This window comes from Myzus persicae, unplaced genomic scaffold (genome assembly GCF_001856785.1).
Source record: "Myzus persicae strain clone G006 unplaced genomic scaffold, MPER_G0061.0, whole genome shotgun sequence".
NCBI lineage: Eukaryota > Metazoa > Arthropoda > Insecta > Hemiptera > Aphididae > Myzus > Myzus persicae.
In genome coordinates, this window is record NW_019104422.1 from 581,542 (window position 1) to 598,081 (window position 16,540).

At 29.5% G+C, this 16,540-nt stretch overlaps 2 protein-coding genes across 2 annotated transcripts; one reads left to right on the plus strand and one right to left on the minus strand.

The window, feature by feature from the left end:
• The first annotated feature begins 5,806 nt into the window (after positions 1–5,806).
• LOC111042062 (anoctamin-8-like) lies at positions 5,807–16,272 on the plus strand. Its single transcript, XM_022326553.1, has 15 exons — positions 5,807–6,032; positions 6,217–6,342; positions 6,405–6,479; positions 11,600–11,685; positions 12,660–12,826; positions 12,892–13,115; positions 13,209–13,432; positions 13,509–13,697; positions 13,774–13,926; positions 14,017–14,152; positions 14,357–14,412; positions 14,529–14,603; positions 14,684–14,881; positions 15,569–15,766; positions 15,862–16,272. Exons 1-15 carry the CDS (start codon positions 5,939–5,941, stop codon positions 16,000–16,002), a joined length of 2,142 nt encoding a protein of 713 aa, XP_022182245.1. The 5' UTR covers positions 5,807–5,938; the 3' UTR covers positions 16,003–16,272.
• LOC111042063 (HIG1 domain family member 1C-like) lies at positions 8,288–10,401 on the minus strand. Its single transcript, XM_022326554.1, has 3 exons — positions 10,173–10,401; positions 8,948–9,044; positions 8,288–8,879 (listed from the first exon to the last, which is right to left on the minus strand). Exons 2-3 carry the CDS (start codon positions 9,015–9,017, stop codon positions 8,701–8,703), a joined length of 249 nt encoding a protein of 82 aa, XP_022182246.1. The 5' UTR covers positions 9,018–9,044; positions 10,173–10,401; the 3' UTR covers positions 8,288–8,700.
• Positions 16,273–16,540: the final 268 nt, after the last annotated feature.

The following is a 16,540-nucleotide window of genomic DNA, read 5'->3' on the forward strand; positions in this document are numbered from 1 at the left end:
TCACGTTCTTGACTATAGGAGTCTGGAACAGGTGGAACTACGCCACAACCGATTCCTTGTCTCTTAAGAGAACCGAACCTCAAATATATAGGCAAAATCGAGGCCCGAACTCAAAACACTGCGTCGACCACAGTAGACAAATAAATCACTATAAAGGTGTTCTAACACCAACATGAGCACAGAGTGCAAATAATAAAAGAAAATAATCATAGTGACTAATATTCTATTCCTTAATTCCGATCCATCCACTGCATTAAAGTTTTCTAAGCGTAATTAAAGTAAGAAAAAATAACCGTGGTTATACTCCACCACAAAGGCTAAGAGTAAACGCACTGTATTTAGAGAAAAGAACATATTATCATAAAAGTCGTAGAGTAATAGTAACGCGCATCGACCCACAACTACCAGAGACGTTACCACCACCGCAACAAGATCCACATCAATACAAGGTAAGTGGATTTAATATTTCAAATTATAACATCGGTAAATAAACTAAAAGGTAATCTAATAATCATATCAAGTAGTAGTATAATTATTATCTGAATTGAAATTTATGGGCTATTGAGCCAGGTACTCCCCTATTCTGTCGCCGCTTAGCCCCGGTTGCTCCGGCTCTTTTAAATTGGATAATTTTTATTCTACTACAGTATTATGGTTTCGGTCTGTTTGCCAAAATGTCAAAAAAAACCACCAAATTTAAAAATAATATTATTTAAAATACACTCACTTAATTACCCTAAACTACAATAGTTTTATTTAACTAATGGCCTTTGTAGTCGATGAAAAAAAAATAGTTTTATTTTATGATTCTTATTCACAGTGTCACCTTCTACAATATTTATATGTTTTATTGTAATGTAACAAAATCCCGATCCTCCAGTTGAAAAGTAAGTTATTTATTCGGATATACCCCTCTAAGAGATGGCATGCAATTCGGACGACCCGATTTTTATTTATTTTTTTGGCATGCAATTCTGATGCACCGGAGTCACAACCGCCAGTACATTTGACGTGGACTCTATAATTATCGCCTATCGATAATAATGTATAACCGGCTTAAACATTCATTTATGACTGACCCATTGTGATCTCAAAAAATTGACAGAAGTTTTCTAGATTTTTTTTCCATTTATAATTTTTCAAACTCTTGCTACTTTCTGAATTCAATTTTTAAATGTTGCAACTGCCAGTAACTATTGGTGGTTTTATTATATAAGATCAGTGCTTAATTACTTCAAGTAAATATCGATAACCACCCACCCACCCATTTTGTCATTTAACCATATCAATCTACCATATTATACTAGCTGTTGTTAAGTTTCATTAGTTACCTAATTATAGAAGGTTTATATTCTTTAAGTAAATTATTTATTGACTGAATTAATATTATTTATATTAGTAATATCCGTGAAGATCCAAAGTGGATATGGTAATATCTTACGGACAAAATCCCTATAAAAAAAATACTTTATAAATGCAGTTTAGTTCCCCCCCGTGAATTTAATTTTTTATATCAAAACTGGTGCAATTCTACGAGTTAAGAACGATGGTGCAATCAGAATTTGTCGCTCGGACTTACTTTTGAAGTTATAGCCTTCCAAAGTTCGTGTTTTTACGTTTATACGTAGGTACTAGCCACTAGGTATACTACTACATTAATGTCGCGCGGAGGACCTCGAGTTCGGCAAGTGATGGAGCCGGCAGGTGAAGGGAGTAACTATACTTATGTTACTTTAACTATAAACAGGTTAAGTTAACTTGTTAGGTCATCCATCTGCCCGAAGAGCAGGTATGATCCCCTTTCCCAGGTTGGCTTTTTTAACCCCGGGGGGTTTGTAGGCTAAGCCTCCATCCAACTCGAGGTCCAGAGGACCTCGAGTTTGGCGACAGGAGCCGGCAGGCGAAAGGCGCCATTTTAATATAGAAGTTATGTTACTTTAACAGGCAAGGTTACAATATATATACTCATTAACCTATTGTCTACCTGAAGATAATTGCAAAACAACTTAATGTAGCGTATTCTATTATCATAAAGGCACTATCACAGTCTTTTCACTTCATAATATTATATATTATAAATTCTGATTTTCATCGATTTAAACAGGTTAGAATACACAAGTACCAAAAAAGAAAAAAAATTATGAAAAGCGTGGTAATTTATAGCGTATTGACCATTGGGTATGGGGAAAAAACGCAATTGCTAATTTCGAAACTAAGTCTGGGCGACAAATTCTGATTGCACCACTGTTTTTAACTCGAAAATTCAAATATGTTTCGATAAAAAAATTTTAAAATGGCGAGGGGAAACTAAACTTCATTTGTTCCAAATCTACGATTGTTTGATACGAAATCTTTGCATAAACGCGTAGAATAGGTAATTTAACATTAACAATCAAACTGAGGTTGTTCTGTACATATTATAGTTGATGCTCAATATTATATTCAATACCTATTGTCATTATCGTAGAATCATGGCCAAAAGGCAAAAACACGCATAATATGTCAACATATAATGTACCAACTCCCAACTAAATATTGTCTTTGTATATAACATATATATAATATAGTACTATATAGACTATTGATAATGCTAATAATATACTATAATCGGTACCTACATAAGTACGTCCTACGACATTGTATATACATTATTAGTTATTAAAATTGATTGATTGGGTCAAACAGACGCAGTCACGCAAATAACTACCTAATGGCAAATAGTGACGAACTGACATATTATAGAAATACCTGATATATTAATCAGATAATCGTATCGAATAAATTAATATTCTACATTTCTACGAGCTCAATGCACGTCAAGATAATAGGTACCTACCTTAATGATGGTGTATTTCTAGAAATATTCGTGGGTATACCCTTTCTTGATTTTTCAACACCAAACTGAATGAAAAACAATGAAACTACACAACGACTTTTTGTTTTAAATATACTCTTAAATAAAATATATTATGGCCTTTAAAACAGAAATTGTCAAAATATTAACTAAAAATGTTAAATATTTGGTCCCAAATGTTGTGAATTGTATTTTGTGACTCGCATTCACATATTATTTTGACAAAATTAATTTTAATAAATATTGTTATAAATACAGAATTCAGAATTGAGCCTCAGACTATATGAAAATACGTAGTCTGTGGTTATACCTGTATGGCTCAATGGCTGCATGCCTGCATACAAGTCATACCCATGACATAGCCACACTCGTCACTCATATGAATATATACAACTTTACATATTTTATACAATTTTATATATATAATTATACTGTACGTGTGTATGTCACTGAACTCCTCCTAAACGGCTGGATTTTTTCGTATGCTTTTGAGTGATGCCCTGGATGGTTTAGATTCACAATTGGACCTGATAGGTCCGATTCGGGAAGTTGCCCAAACAGGGATTTTAAGATTTACGAAGAAAATATTTATTTATATACGTTTGCCATTGATTATAGGAGAAATATAAGTATATTTAGTAGAAATTGGTATTTTTTTTGTTTATTGGTTGCCTGCAGACTGCAGTGGTTTATCAGGTGAATCAGCTATAAGCATTTCCTCACATTGCCTACCAAGGTGGCTGGGTTGCACTTATAGCCGCTCATCGGCGTGTCTGCAATCAAAATAAATATAAAACATATTATTTCAATAATACACAGCAGGTAGGCATAATATACTGCTGGCGCATTATCACCATCGAGTCTCATATAGAAATGGCATTTTTAACGGGCAACAAAGTGCACGGGATCAGCTAGTATTTATATACGTATATTATAAATGTACATGCATAACGAGTTAAAAATATACACAACATATCAATAGGTATATACTATCTTAAACTGGTAATTAGTTCACAAAATGTTTTTTGATAATCAGCTAATCAGCTTATATACTAAATTAGTTAGTAAATACTACTAAATAGTAAATACTATCTGAAAAATGAAAATTACAAATAATTACAGAACATTTTGCTTTCATCACCGAAAATTTTAAAAGATATTTGGGGCTATACGGCTGTATACTCGAGTGTCATTGTTTATTTAGACTTTAGAGAGTATACCTACTCTAAAGAAAAAACTAGATAAGTGATTAAAAGCCATAGGTATACTGACATACTGTACCTACCCCCCTCCTATAAGCCACAGTTTACCCGAGCAAATAAACTATAGGTACAATGCCCATTATGAGTATTTAACCGATCAACAATTTGTAGGTATTTACTATTTACCAATAAGATATCCAATCTTATTTCTCAAATCATAGCATTATTAATGCTTTATTTAGGTAATTATTTTATCATAATATAGTGTGATTTCTTTAACAGTACCTAAACACTCATTATATCTTGAAAAGTTTCAGCGCTTTTAATTTATTCAAATTTTAAGTACGTATTTTTTAATGTAAATATGTAATTGTAATTATTTAACTATAATCATCTACCTTGTACCAGGTACACTATACGTACTACACAATACTGCATCACAATAACGATGCAAATAGAATGTATGTCGTTCTCATTTCTGGATAGGTAGCTACCTAGGTATATGATAATGATGTAAATATGTAATATTGTAAATAAAATGTCTATAAAATATTTAAATGTGTAAACAGCAAGATGAAAAACAGTGTCAAGTAAGCAACGCTCTGCTGTATATTAGGTGTCAAGAGAAGTCACTGAAATGGATGTGTTAAATTTTAATTCAATGATATAAAACCATTGTACCTACCAATACGAAAAACAATTCTGAGCGAAGAGTTTGAGCCTATAATATTATTAACTATTAAGTATATTTTATGATATTATTAAGGTTAAAATAATTTATTTTACTATTAGAAATTACTGCAATGGTACCTACTAGTACCTAAGTACTAAGTAGTAGGTTAAATTAATTACATTTTCCCCAAAAACTTTCATATGAAAATGTCATTGTGTGTAGGTACCTATAAAATATAATAACATTGGTACATACTTGGCTACTTCAAGTTTCAAGTAAAAAAATCCAAGCACTAATCATACAAAAAAAAATTAAGAAAAAATGAGAATTTTTACGCAAAACCGGAACGCAAATAGTTTTTTCTTATTTTCAAAATCGATAGTGGTTTTTTTTTAATAATTATTGTTTAAAAAATGTTTGATGGGTCAAAAATGTAAAATATACAAGGTTCTTCATTTTATAATTATATTATACTCTATGGGAGAACTGTGATAACTGCCATAAATAATACCATGTAGGTAATAATTAATAGGTAATTACAATTTACAATAATATTAAATAATACATTTTCCAATCCCGTTCATGGGCACCCGGCACCATATATTTTCTATGCCCGGCACCCTATACAAATACAATACAATAGTAATTGATAGCATGAACTAAGATATAGCTAGTATAATAATTTAGTAAAACAATAGACAGTGAATAATGGTATTTTGATAGCTGTCGCTTCTATTATGTTCTATGATTATTTAGTTTATCCAAAGAATATATACGTAAATATATATATCTACAGTCCCGCAGATCATTCTGTGCCCTGTGTTGTATCCAGTATCCACAGAATGTGTATCCTTGATAATAAGATAATATGTAAATGACATGGTCCAAACACCCCAGTACCTTTTTTTTCACACCGGTTGTCTGGTTTAGCCTATAACGAATTTCTGGTATGAGATTGATTGATGGCAATATTAGAGCCGTAGTAGTAGATAATAATAATTTATTCTTATATTATCTATGATTGATAATAACCACAGCTTGATATTATTATCCTCCGTGATACTACAAATATTGTTATCAGTTATCATTATTCTAGTAGATGTTACTCAATTTTCTTATTAGTATTTTACCGACTTTATTTTAGTAAGCTTCTGTAGATGTCTACAATTATTTAAAATTAAATGTTATATAATAACATAAGAAATAATAATGAGCAATGTAAATAAAATGCCAAAAAAAACTATTAGCTTACATGACATTTGTAAGAAAAATTCAAAGATTCCAATTACTAATCCTGGAACCAGTAAGTACTTTCATTAGAACAGTACAAGACTCAAGTATATCGTTTAATTAATGTCGTATAAAATAGCATAAACTAATTAATAATAAACTAGTTATATAATATTATATTGACTTATGAATTTACGTTGCTCAAATAATATACCTAAGTTTATTACTTGAACTAATTGTTCGCTTTGTTTTAATAGAATCAAACAAGATAGACAACAAACTGAAATCTCTTGAATTTTTGACTGTACAACCAGAAACAGATCCAGATGATTCATTAACATGTTCTAATATTTCAGATCCATCAACTGCTACAGAGTTGACAGGTAGGTTAAATTTGAAATATGTTTTTCAAAACAAGAATTTCACTAATTATATTTTTTTTTAGAAAAATCATCTCTAGATAACTCAAATTTAGCAGAATCTTCTTCATTGATATTAGATACATTCAGTCAATCATCAGGTATGGGTAACATAAATTTGAACATTTCTTTATAATTAGTCATTGGGTTAGAAAAACTTAACTAGATAAATCAATAGACTATCAGCTATAAAATAGTGGTCAGCATCAAATCAGTGAACATTTTTAAAAAACTTTATAATTATTAATATTTACAAATTTAACATCATAACAAGGGTTTGGAAGTTATTGCACTAAAAATCCTTAAAATATGCAGTTAAAATTGTTTTTCTTTAAAAAAATACATATAAAAAAAAAATTATTGATATTTTAGAAATTAACTATAACTTGATCTAATCTGACACAGTCACACAGATATGTAAATAGTTCATACGACTTTTATTTAATACTTAAATACTAACATTGCATGAACAATTTCAACATTTAATGAATCAATAATGAACTAATGGTCCCTTAAAAATGTTATAGTGGCCCATAATTGGTCCATTAAATTTACCGATTTTTAATGCCATTCGGCATAACTGCATAAGTATTTTTAGGCAAAATAAAATGACAAAAAAATTTGTAGACAACTAAGTAGTTCATTTTTCTCAAATGTTATCTTAAAATGACATTGACCAGCAATATGAAATTTTTAAAAATACAAAAACACACTAATATACTAACAAATCTCAAAATATGCAAATAAACTTTTTTTTGATATTACCATTTTACAAAACAAATGTATACCTTACTTAAAATAATCTACGATCACGGTAAAAAAAAACATGGAAATGCAAGAACTCAACATAACACACTACAACAATCTATTCCTATATCAATATGAGCTTAGCAAGATAAGCTTGCAATTAGGATTTTAATTTCTTATATAAAAGCATTTTTTGGTTATATTTTCACCTTAAAAATTGACTGTCAATTATAACCTTAAAGCCTGTTTTTTTGCCAGAAAAGATTAATTTAATACTAATGTCACCTCTTAACTTAACATCTAGTTGACTACACAATATAATAATTTCAATATTATTGAATGAAATGCAGATCAATATTTGAGATTTTTTTTAATAGATCTATTTTACTTGCATTATTATATTTTTTTGTTTTTATTAACCGAGAAGAGGAAATAATTGAATAATTGAAAACTTATCAGTAATGATACTTGGACTTTGAACATTAATTAAAATGTTTGAAAACATTCTTTCATTTTTTAATAAGATTGATATTAGAACCCCCATCTCCAAAGTATTATTTTAACCAACTCTTTTATTGACAAGTTTCATAGCTTCTGTACAGCAGCGCAACTTCAATTTATTTTTGGAGTAAGTTATATAAAGTACAAACTATATTTATAGAGAAAACCCATACTGTGACTTAATATTCATTAACCATTTTCAAATATTCAAAAATGATGATATACACAAGAATATTTTTCATATTACTTAAAAATTAAAAGTCATAGCACAGAATATATGTGCATCACCTATGTTAATATGGACCTGACTCCTTAAAGATAACTGCAATATTTCTATTGGAAAATTTTTTCAATTTTTTATCAGTCAGTAATCCTTTAATAGTATCCACACTCCAAAGCTGCCACCACCATCTACACTTTTACTTCTGTGGTCTTAAAGATCAATATTGGTATGACAAATAATGTTATTCACATCAACGATGATAACTGTTGAATTGTATTGTATACCTTGAAAATTGTGAGTTTAAAAAAAACATTTCATTTAGTGTAACTTCCAACCGCCCCTACCCAATGGTTTTACCACTGCTGAAGCAACTGTAAAAAGTGACCAAACTAGCAAAGGATAACAGTTAAGTCGATCCATTTAAAATTGCAGGCACCATTTTGTTTCAATTAAAAGTAACTGTAATTAAATAAATAAAATATAAAATATAAACAATCTTAAGTTATCCAATACTCACAAGTCACAAATTCTAAGAATTTATATGCATTCCTCATTTGATTTATGTATACAATATTAGCCAACAATATTTCTAATAGTACATTAACATTTAACACCTATAGGTTTACATATAATTAATAAAATATCATAGTACTTATAACTTTATAAATAATAAGGTATAAACAATACTATTTTTGTTCAGTAAATGAAAAAAACATAAAATTAGTGTACACTATATTTTAGTTACATACTTACATAACAATACATTAACACAAAAAAAATTTAATCATTATTATTAGTGATACTATTTAATAGGTAATACATTTTACTAACAAATCATACATAGTATTGTTTCAGCTTTTTTTTGAAGTTGCTTCAGTATAAATATTATATAGAACACCTATTCCAATGATTCCTACAGCTGTTCCTTGAGCTGCTAACCGTAATTGAATAAGATACAAGGATGTACGTCCCTTGCGAGATTTAAATCTATAAAGTCCATAGGCTGCTACTAATCCAAATCCCAATATTCCTGAATTTCAAATAAATGCATACAATATTAAAACTTAAATATACAACACATTTTTTAATATTACATACCAACTGGATACAAGGGCATCTGTTGAGATTTCTTTGTGAATCTGCTAGAAAAAGAATTGTCTTCCTCCATAATTCTGAATTCCAAATTTAAAATTTACTGAAATATTAACCAAATATTATAAATTGGTATACATATTAAATAATTCTTAAATAGTTCAAATTAATAACTGAGTTAGTTACATAATCTTCCAGTTTTTTTATAATGCCTTCTTTAGGTTATAGTTAGTTAAAATTATATCTACCAATTAATTATGCTAAGTTATTGAGTATTGTAAGAACTTCAAAATCTTTTTTATTCTGTAGAGACAAATCTAGTTCAAAAATGTTTAAATATGATAAAACAAAAAATAATTTTGAGTAGTGTAACTCAACAATATTGTTCATATTTTATTCAACAATCAACAATCAACTAATATTTTTCATTCTTTTTTTAATTTTTCATATACACAAAAAGCTAATATTTCTGTTTCTATACTCAAATCTAATACAGTGGTGGTTCTAGCATATTATGTCAGAGTGAGCAGCCTATCAAAATTTTTAATGCCCAGCTGTTAAAAATATAGGTAACAATAAAAAAATTAAACATTTATTTGTTATAACACGTATTATATATTTTTTAACCTTAATAAGTTAAAATATTATTGTTATGTGTATAATGGCTAGTTTGATTAGAAATTGAATTGGTTGATTTGTTCCAACTTCAACAGCGATATACTGGTATTAAGGTACATTCATTTTTTGATTGTAAAAGGAAAAAAGTGGATCAAGATATTATGATTAAATTAAGTTGAAAGAAGTGAGGAAGGATAAAAATGAGAACTACCTACATAGCCTATAGCGCTTACTTATAAATAAATGTACACACCCGTATAAAATGTAAGTAGTAGAACCGCCGCCCTACTCTTGATGTTGGTTTATCAAACTCTTAATTCTTTTATTTATTTTCAAAGATTTTATAATTTAATTTAGTTTTATGAATAAGTATACTTAGATGTGTTTCAAAACTTGTATTATTTGTTTGTAATTGTTAAAAAATTGTCCCTCTTATACCTCTTTAACCTAAGACCAAAGACTAATTTTTTTAAGGGTAAATTTATGTAAAATATAAAATTTTAATTATGAAGAAAGCTATTGAAGTTTAAGAGGATTGCGTTTGAGGCCGACTCAAACATAAAAATACTAAATATAATTATATTTATTTAAAATAAATTATAAGAGTACTCACCAAGTATAGAAAATAAACCAATCGAGTGGTTCTGGTAATGTTAAAATAGGAAATTATAGCTTCACTTGTACTAGTTGTACTAGGTCATTGTGACATAGTGTTGTGAACTTGAAACTTCAGTCTTCGCAACGGCAATTATAGTAACATACTAATATTTTATTGACTAATGCGCATGACTCATTCCCATTTGCCTTATATTGTGCAAAAATTGATAATTATTAAGATATTATCATAGATCTATATATTTACTGTTATCACTTATCGCTATGTCGTGATTTTAGGGCATATCAGGTTGATAAACATTTGCGACTTCGCAGTAGTTCACGGCATCACTGACCATTTATCATTGCTCTATGATAATAATTTATAATTAACACATAGACATAAAAATATTATATTACTAATATATTATTATGTCTATGAATTAACATTATACTTATACAATATATTAACATTATGGTATTATGGTGCCGCATGGTGCATACGGAGAATTATTAAGATTTAAGAATAGTTAAGAGGTTAAAACTTTAAAATATAATATGTATCAAGTTAAATGGTTGATTTCATTCAAATGAGGTTCCAATAAAAATTGGAAAAGCTGTTAGGAAATTGGAAAATTTGGGGAAACTTTAAAACCTTTTTCAATGGAATTTTTGTATAGGTATATGTGGTTGCCACAGGTAATTTAATAAAATATAATAATTCAAACTTAAAATGTTGATATTTGATAACTATATTTTTAACCCATATTGGTTTATTTTAAATTAATAGACTCAAAATCTTCTGGACAATAAAAAGTTATTTGGGTCAGTAAGACTAGTGTTCATACTTTATTTTTTCAATGCCTATACTCAGATAGCCAATGGCTAAAAGATAACACACATTAATTTTTTTCAACTCGCAAAAAAATAGTATTTTTTTGTTCATTTATAGGGTTGCCATTGGTTACATGTAATATTATTAGGTAGGTATTTTAATACAATTATCTCAACTGTATATTGTATATTATACATTTTTTACAAATATAAACAGTTAAGTAGAATACAATAAAATTGTATTCCGCATGACTAACAAAGGATTGAAAAAAAATAGCATTTTATTAACTTACATATTTACATAATAACTCATGACTTCATGAATGATGGTTATTTAAATACATTTACATGGTACTTGAAATTTAAGTACATTTCAGAATACTGGACACTTCGTCGCCATCATTTGTTTTTGTTAATCTGAATTCTGAAATGTCGACTATTCAAAAGGTTAAGGTTGTAGAAAGTTTGTAGTTGGTTCCCAAGAAAACGTCCGATATTGGAAAGTGTCTATTAGGGAAGGTTTCACTGTACATATTATATTTAACAAATTGCAATGCAAAATGAAAATTGTTAAAAAAAGTTTTTTTTTAAAATTAATTGTTTGATTTTCAGCATCAAAATTAATACGCAGGAAAATACCAAGAGCTGGTCACTTAATGACTCCACGACATTTATGGATCCAATCAATTCCACCCAAAGTAAATAAATGTTAAAATGTATAATTAATCCATAGTTAACTATATACAAAGCTGATGTAAAAATTAGCAGCATAATGTTAAAAATAATTTTTTTTTTAATTGAGAAAACAGTATACAATTTAGTCTATAATAAAGTAATTAGAGTTATCAATCATTATAGTATATTATACATGTTAATGATAAACTATTATAATGTATAAAATAAGCCACCATGTACGGCGTTCCGAGTTGGGTGCCAACGTAGTTAATCACAGGTACTACACTAGTTGGGTCCCTAATAATTTTGGTGAATACTAACATTTTCCTTCCCATTTTAACAGACTTGGGAGTTAGGGCTGTCTATGGTCTATTTAGATCAAAGGTATAGTTAAAAATGTTTTTTTTAAGTTTCTTGTCATTAAAAATATAAGTTACTAGAATTTTACAAATTAATCATGATATAATACAAATATTGGTAGGTACAATACCAAGAATTAATGCCGTATACATTTTGGCCAGCACAAAGTAATTTTTTCAAACAATATTTTATTTTTTATTATATTATATAATATGTATTTTTATATATTTTGATTTTTAATATTTTTTCTTGGTATTGTACTTTTATATTTTGTATTATATCAAAATTTGTAAAATTCTAATATTTTTAACCATACCTTTTGTCTAAATAAATCATAGATAGTCTTAAGTGTGTTAAACTGGGAAGAAAAATGTTAGTATAGTGTAGTACTCACCAAAAAATATTATGGACCCAACTAGTGTAGTACCTAAGATAATCCCAGACCCAACTAGTATAGCAATTTTAAATTCTGGACTCAACTTGGATGCAGCCATCATGTATAATCGTTTTTGTATACCTAATATAAAATTGATACTAAAAAAAAATTATTTTTTCCCCTTGTATAATATACTATATTAACGTATCCTAAAAAATTATTTTTAAAAATTTTATTTATTATTTTTTTATTAATTTGTAGGCTTGTGATGTGGTTTTAACATTTACCAAAACTACAGACTATAAGACTATCGAATGGGTAAAATCACTAATAGTAGATGAATCTAATGGTTTCAGTTTATCCGTGAATGTCCAGTATCATTCATCAACCGACTCATACTGTTTTTACTTGACAGCTTCTTTTCATGTGTAAGGAATTTTTTATGAGTGATCTTATAATATGGAAACATTAATGCAATTATTATTATTAAAAGTCTAATGAAAGCTGCTCAAGATGTACATTTACCAAAAAAAGTTATTGGTGGTGGTGGTCTTAGAGAATTTATACTCTCTGAAATGAATATATTTGAAGGAATCGAGGATCATTCAAATTTTTTCACTATGCAAGAAAGGCAAACATTGATTTTATATGTTTTAAACACACACAGGGTACAAAATTGTGATTGGCTCACAGAACTAGTTGAAAGCCAACCATTAAGTAATTCTGAATTTGTTATTTGTTTTACATAAAATATATTTTATTACTTTATTAATTATGATATAATTACAGTAAATATATATTTTGGTTTAGTTTCAGAATGTATGTCAAATGGAATAATTGAACATTTATTCCCAGTTCATGAAAATAAGACATTAAAATGGTTACGTATTATCTGGGTGAAGTCTTTTTTCAGCTTGCAACCTTTGGATAAGGTTTGTGATTATTTTGGTGTCAAAATTGCCATGTACTTTGCATGGATTGGACACTACACTGGTTCATTAATATATCCAGCTATTGCTTATTCTACATTTTGGGTAAGTATATAATATTATTATAGTGGAAGTAATGTCTAAAAATAGTTAAAATTGAATGATGAATCTCATCAAATAGTTTGGGTTTGGAAGACAACTGGATCAATGGACAGAAGGAGTATGGTTTGTTGTGTTGGCATTTATGAATGTTCTCTGGCTGACAGTATACTTGGAAACATGGAAACGCTACTGTGCTGAATTAGCTTATCGATGGGCAACACTAGATCAAAGACATCAATTTCTGTTACAACCCCGCCTAGAATTTAAAGTAAAGTTTAACAATGATTTATAAACTATAATATTGTATCTACATTTTTTTTTTTTTTAATTGAACTTATTTTTAGGGTCATCCGCGAATTAGCCCAATAACTGGCAAAGCCGAGATATGGTATCCAAATTGGAAACGAAGGCTGTTCAGTTATTTTGTCAGTGCACCCATCATTAGTCTATGTTTGGCAGTAGTCTTTGTTTTAACAATATTACAAATAAAATTACAAGTAAATTTATTTATTTTTGCCTTCAATAAATTCTCAAGTGGCAATCACATCACTATAAAATTATAATCGCATATGGTTTGAATATTTTAGGACTGGTGGGACTCATACATTGAAACAAACGAATTACCAACGTATTTAAGTTACATTTCTAAAATTATGTTAGCACTTATCATTGCTGTGCTTGATGACATTTACAATATTATTGCCGTGTGGCTGAACGATTGTGGTAAGCTGTTTTTAAATTGTTAAAAGACTGTCGTATTGAAATGTTTGTACTAAACTTTCACGCATGCAGTAAATACAATTTACAAATTATAATTAAAATTAAACTTGTCAAATGGACCATTATCAAAAAAGGTTATTAAAAAATACAGACTGGTTTCTATTGAATTTGAGTTCATTCTTTATGTACACATGCTGCATATTTTAGAAAACTATAGGCTGGACACTGAATATGAAAATCAGCTGATCATCAAAGTTACACTGGTTTGTACCCGTTTGAGAACTACTATTTTTAATAAAATATTAATTTGAGAATAATATATACTTTCAATCAACATACAATTATGATACTGTACCATTAATGTGTAAATTGTTTTTAGTTTCAATTTGTCAATTCGTTCCTGTCTCTCTTCTACATCGCTTTCTATTTGCAAGATCAGGAAAGACTTAGAACGGTAAATAAGTTTATTATTTATTTTACTGGATGGTTTGTAGCCTACTCTCTTATGCTCAATATTTAAAATTTTACATGCAGCAATTGGCCGTGCTTCTAATCACCAGACAGCTAATACGCAACATCAAAGAGTCGGCGCTCCCTTACGTGCTGGAGCAAATCCGTTTCGCGAAAATCAGCTTTGATCTGTTTGGTGCATTGACGCCATCCGACGGCCCTGCCAAACCGAACGGCGAGCGCGTCGTGTCACAGCCGGAACTCGAGTGTTCGATGTTTAAAGTAAGAGTTTATGTTGCTATTCCTCTTGTTCAATATTCACTTAAGTTCACTACTTAGAAATAATGTGACAATAATACTCCTTAAAGCCATATTCGTATGAAACCTATTGCATACATAGGTATAGGGCACATGGGGTGTTATCAATAAATGGTGATGGTAATATTGTCACCATTAACCGGGGAGCACAGATATGGTTCTTTAAGTTTCATAATAGGTGAATTCACTCTATTATTCTAACATTTAAACTACAACAACACACAGTTAAATTTTCTGAATTCAAATTTGTTGTGTTGTATCTTATATGTTTGTGAGACAATAAATACATTCTGGTAATTCTCTTAAAACGTATGTAAAAATTAATATACATTTCATAATAATATGCAAAGACTGAGTTTAAAAGTTTGTATTTACCCCCTAAAATTATTCTAAGGACGTCTCTGCCTCGCTATAGGAGAAAATATTATTACCCTCGGCCACACATCGAAATTCTAATAAATAATAGTGCTTTTTAGTTTTTACTCGGTCTAAAAGTAGTCATGTGAAAACTTTCACACTTGTAATCCTCTTCTGCAGCAGGTCGAAAATGTACAGAGTTATAGATATTTGGTCTTGTATAAAATGTCTGTTTTACATGATTATTGTTTGCTATTTCTAAAAAATCCTCAACTTCCCGTTTTGTCCACGCAGTTTGACGGTACGTTCTCTGAACACTTGGAGATTTTCATTCAGTTTGGTTACGTGGTAATGTTCTCGTCAGCGTTCCCTCTGGCCGCCTTGTGCGCATTCCTCAACAATCTGATAGAAATACGCAGTGACGCATTCAAAATGTGCTACGTGTACCAAAGGCCGTTTGGTCAACGGATCAAGGACATCGGGATGTGGCAGGTACGAGGCCGTTTCTGTTCGGAGTATACAATATTGTATTTTATGATATATGCCCACGGAAAATTAAAAAATTGTTTTTCTTTCGTTCTGCGCAGAACATCATGGAAGTGATGGGATTCATCGCGGTGCTTGTAAACTGTGCCCTGATTGGTCTCAGTGGTCAAGTCCACCGATTGCTGCCCGACATGACGGCGATTCAGACAGTCTTGTTGATTGTCGCTCTCGAGGTTGGTTGACATTTGAACTATGAAATCATATTATATAATATAAAGTGTGGCAGTAATAGGCATTTCCAACTTGGAAATGTTCATTGAGATCGTTTTTATCTATGCCATACCCCCATTTTCAGCCTCAACACATCATCCCTAATTATACATATGACATACAGTGGGCAGTGTTAAATGAGATACGGAAACCCTAAGTCCCAAAATATTATATAATTACTCAGTGTATAATAGTGTATGGCAGAGGTTCCCAAACTTCTTATTGTGCGACCCATTTTGAATTTTTTTTAAAATATAGCGACCCACAATATCAATGAATGACCTTTTTTTTTTTTTACCATACAACAGAAAATTAAACTATTTTATTACATTTTATGTAATTACGAAAAAAAATGTATAATAAGTATAATATATAGTATTTGACACGGCCGCTGGTAAACTCGTAATTGTCATACTCACAGATAAGGATTGACGATAAAACTGAATTTGAACTTTGAACATCAACGAAAAGTAATAGATGATTATATTTTTGTATTATTTAAAAAAATAG